The 4,584-nt window shown below is 54.4% G+C and overlaps 1 protein-coding gene across 1 annotated transcript; it reads left to right on the top strand.

Annotated features, from left to right (window-relative positions):
- The first annotated feature begins 635 nt into the window (after positions 1–635).
- Positions 636–4,301, top strand: LOC136463155 (calmodulin-binding receptor kinase CaMRLK-like). The gene is made up of 2 exons (XM_066462179.1): positions 636–1,948; positions 3,257–4,301. The coding sequence occupies exons 1-2, from the start codon at positions 682–684 to the stop codon at positions 3,946–3,948; spliced, it is 1,959 nt and encodes a 652-aa protein (XP_066318276.1). The 5' UTR covers positions 636–681; the 3' UTR covers positions 3,949–4,301.
- The last annotated feature ends 283 nt before the right edge of the window (positions 4,302–4,584 follow it).

Here is a 4,584-nt window from a genome sequence, read left to right as displayed (position 1 = left end):
GCCGACCCAAGAGTTTGGCGTTGTCTGTGATGCCGTCTGCTGGGCCAAGCTTTTGCTAGAAAGCGGGCCCATTAGGGACCCGGGTTTATGAACCCGACACTAATAACATGGCCATAGAGATTCATTCCAGATCCTTGCATGTTCTTCCCTGCGTTCGCGTGGTCAGTGGCAATCATGACCGTATCAAGAGGTTGCTCGCGAGAGCTAAACCTTCTCTGCATGCCATTGCTTCCGCCGTCTCTGGTTCTGAGACACCCTCTCATCTGATCGGTTCATTTTTTTATATAATTGTTTGGTTCAATTTTAACTCACACACAAAAAAAAACCAACGTGCGAACGCTCCAATGTTGAAAGTTTTCATCCCATGGTGCCCTTAATTGGGCCGTCCATGCGCGTGTTGCGTGCAGCACTTACCTGCGGCCCACCACAGAGGACAAACTACAGTCGACGGAGCATGTTCCAAGCCAAGCCTTCCGAATTCTGACAGTTTGTTCCCTTTGTGCTCGTTGCCCGACGTTGCGGAGTGCAAATTGTCCCCCCTCCCCCTCGACTATTCCACCCCAATCCCCATCCATTCAATCAGACCAGGACGCTGCCGCGGTCCGCAGGTCTTCTCCTACAAAACCACCAGAGAAAACACGGCCGGGCATCACGCGCAAAGCGAGACTACTACCTGGAGCTATGCCACTCCACTTGGCCGCCTGCCGCGTCTTCCTGCTCTTCGCCGCGGCCGCCGCCGCCGCAGCGGCCGAGTCCAACAGCTCCGCCAACTGCACCCTCCGTGACGGAGAAATCGTCCGCGCGGCGTTCAGGCAGGTCGCCAACTTCCCCTTGCCGCTGCCCGGCCGCCGCGCGTGCCGCCCCGTCAGGCGGCTCCACTTCCCGTCGCGTAACCTCACGGGTACCGTGAACTGGGCCGAGCTAGGCAACCTGACCAGCCTCCTCACCGTCGACCTCTCCAACAACTCTCTCCATGGCAGCATCGACGACAGCTCGTTCTGGCGCGCGCCGCTGCTCCGGGCCGTGGATGTCTCCCGTAACCACCTCGAAGGCGTCCTCCGGTTCGACTACCCGAGCACGCGCCTGGCGACGCTCAACGTGTCCGGCAACCGGTTCACCTCAGTCGAAGGCGTGGCCGGGCTCTCCGGCGTGGTGTACCTCGACGTGTCGAGGAACGCCATCGCAACGGTGCCAGCGGGACTGCAGAGCCTGACGCTGGTGCGCGTGCTTAACCTGTCCGGGAACCACATGACCGGGAGGTACCCCGACGACCTCCCGCCTCTCGCCGGCCTCCAGGTCTTGGACATCTCGCACAACAATTTCTCCGGCGTGGTTGACGCCGCCACCGTCCTTAAGTTCGGAAAATCCTCCTTCTTCCAAGCCGGCAACATGTTGCGAGTGATCGCGGAAATAGCACCGGCGCCGGCGCCGGACCTGGCACCGTCGTCTAATGGCGGAGAGAAGCACAAACGTGCGGTCACCATAGCGCTAGTCTCAGTCGGCGCGGCGGTGACCGCAGCCGCGCTGGCGTTCTTGGCCGCGTGCGTGGCGTGCGCCATGACGCGTCGCCGGAAGAAGAAGAAGGACAAGGACGGGAAAACAGCGGTGTGGGAGGACGACGAGGTGTTGGTGGGGGCAGTGAAGGTGGCCGCCGCTGCGCCGGTGGTGGTGCTGGAGCGGCCGCTAATGGATCTGACGCTGGCGGACCTGGCCGCGGCCACGTCCGGGTTCGGGCGCGAGTCGCAGCTCGCGGACACGGGCGGCCGCAGCGGGGCCGCGTACCGCGCCGTGCTCCCTGGGGACCTGCACGTCGTCGTGCGCGTCGTGGAGGGCGCCGTGGCTGGAGTTGGGGAGGACGCCGACGAGGCCGCCACGGGGGCCGCGTTCCGGGAGCTTGCACGGCTCAGGCATCCGAACATTCTCCCGCTCCTTGGTTACTGTATTGCAGGTCAGCTTCACACTCTTATCAAACTAACTTCGTTTACCAGGCAGTAGTAAATTAAGAAGAACATATGGTCATCCTATTCTTGTCAAGATTGTACAAATTTTTAATAAAACTGATTAACAGTATCACCTTATACATGAACCAAAGTATGCTGGTATATATATAAATAAATATCAAGAGTCCAAGACGACAGAGAAGAAACCGAAAACAACATACTGTAGCGGCTGGAAAACACTGTCCCGGCTGGTTTGTTGTGAGAGGAAAATACTGTAGCGGCTGGTTCGGCACTGTGCAGCTGTGAGAGCAACCAGCCGGCTGGAGCTGGTCTCCAGACCAGCGAACACGAGCATAGAAGTGACAGCAGGGCCCACCGGGCAAGTTGCATTTGTCATTTAAGGCCCTGTTTAGTTCCCAAAAAAATTTGCATAGTAACCGTCACATCAAATCTTGCGGCACATGCATGGAGTACTAAGGCCCCGTTCGGCTTACCCCATGTTCCGCTTGTTTGGCTTGTTTTTTTCTGCTGGAACAGTATTTTTCTCTCACAATAATTCAGTCAGAACAGTGTTTTTCAGCCAGTTTCAGCCAAGATTCAGACCAGTGAACGGAGCCTAAATGTAGATGAAAAGAAAAACTAATTACACAGTTAGTCAAGAAATCGCGAGACGAAACTTTTGAACTTAATTAGTCCATAATTAGACACTAATTACCAAATACAAACGAAATGCTACAGTAAGCCAAAATCCAAAAAATTTTGGATCTAAACGCACCCTAAGTTAAACTGGCTTCTAGAAACAAGAATAAGTTATCACATACTGTACTCCTGTTATCCTACATGACTGCAGAGATATTCTAGCCTTGTTTAAATTTATTGGGTGTAACGTGAGTGTGTCGCATGAGGTGTTCGATATTAATAAAAAAATAAATTATAGAATTTATCAGTAATCCGCGAGACGAATTTATTAAGTCTAATTAATCCGTCATTACCACATGTGTTACTGTAGCACCAAATTGTCAAATCATGGACTAGTTAGGCTTAAAAGATTCGTCCCGTAAATTAGTCGCAAACTGTACAATTAGTTATTTTTAGTCTATATTTAGTACTTCATACATGTGTCACTCAGTCGATGGGATATGGAATAAACTTTAGGGGAACTAAACAAGAATTAGCATCATGAATCAGCGAGAGCTGAACATTCTGCTGCTGCATCTTCTTCCTATCGGAAGGACAGCTTAATATACTTTGGTCATTAGTCATTACGATCATCAGAATTCTGATCTTTGGATTTTTATGTATACATACGACAACAGGGAACCAGAAGCTTGTGCTTTACGAGTACATGGAGAAAGGCGACCTCCACCGGTGGCTCCACGAGCTACCAGTGGGGAGCATGGACACCGAGGACATCTGCATCGACACGATGGAAGCCATCGAAGACAGAAACCCCGCGGGCGACTGGCCTACTCGGTACCGCATCATCCTGGGCATCGCCCGAGGGCTCGCGTTCCTGCACCAGGGATGGGCAGGGGCAGCAGGGTCCGGCTCCGCCCGGCGGCCCATCGTGCACGGCCGCCTGGTCCCGACCAACATCCTCCTCGGCGACGACATGGAGCCCCGGATCTCCGACTTCCTGCACCCGACCAGCAGCAGCGACGAGACGTCGACGCCGGCGAGCGACGTGTACCGCTTCGGCACGCTGGTGTTCGAGGTGGTGACGGGGCAGGCGAGGTGGAGCGACGCGTCGACCACGAGCTGGGCGCGCGGCGTGATCCGGAACCGCAAGGGCCTCAACCTCGTGGACGACCGGCTGCGGGACGAGACGGCGGGCACGGAGGCCGAGAAGGAGATGGCCGAGTGCCTCCAGGTGGGGTTCCTCTGCACGGCCAGCGCGCCCGAGAAGAGGCCCACCATGCAGCAGGTGGTGGGGCTGCTCAAGGACGTCAGGCCGGCGGCGACCGCCGGAGCCGGAGGAGTGCCGCCGCTCGGGTCGCTGGCCTCATGATGCAGTGAGCAGCGTAGTGATGAGCGCACGCACGCGACTACGGAAGGATGTGGTGGTAGCTGGAGAGTAGCAAGCACGGATCGGAGCACAGCAGGCTGCTTTTTCGCACGGTAGCTCACAAATCCAAGAAGATTCGTGGTGATTTTTGGGGCAGCGAAATGCCGCTTCTGTGCGCTGCTTTTTGGGGGGCCCTTTTGTTGGGTTGTGTTGTTTCCATCTTGTTTTCGTTGAAGGTAGCATGTCACTTTTATTGGTTGGTATGAACCGCAGCTTTGCTTGTGGCGGCAGGACTACTCTTTTGTCATTAATAAACACGAGGTGCCTAGAGTGAGAGTTCCTTTCGATTGCACCAACATATGCTTCTGACACATTCTGTACTTTCGGCCTGTTTGTTTTGGCTGAAACGACGGTTGATTATTACTGCTGACTAGTTTGGTGTAAGAGAAAAATATTATTTTGGATTATAATTCATAATCGTTTACGACCAAGCGAACATGCTGTTTGTCTTCACCAGAATGGAGAGCCCCCACTGCCACATAGTATGTCAGGGCATTCTATCTTGGTGTTCCAACTTCCAAGTACGGTCCCCGTCCACCTAAGAAATACAGTTATGGCATCCCTATCCGTTAAAATAGC

This window comes from Miscanthus floridulus, chromosome 7 (genome assembly GCF_019320115.1).
Source record: "Miscanthus floridulus cultivar M001 chromosome 7, ASM1932011v1, whole genome shotgun sequence".
NCBI classification, from domain to species: Eukaryota; Viridiplantae; Streptophyta; class Magnoliopsida; order Poales; family Poaceae; genus Miscanthus; species Miscanthus floridulus.
Note: the sequence above shows the minus strand (reverse complement) of the source record. Positions and strands in the feature narration are given on the sequence as shown.

Bases quoted from the DNA above. Each gene is read 5' to 3' on its own strand.
- LOC136463155 (XM_066462179.1), top strand. From the start codon at position 682: ATGCCACTCCACTTGGCCGCCTGCCGCGTCTTCCTGCTCTTCGCCGCG. The intron at 1,949-3,256 runs GTCAGCTTCACA...ATACGACAACAG, and splicing joins CCTTGGTTACTGTATTGCAG to GGAACCAGAAGCTTGTGCTT.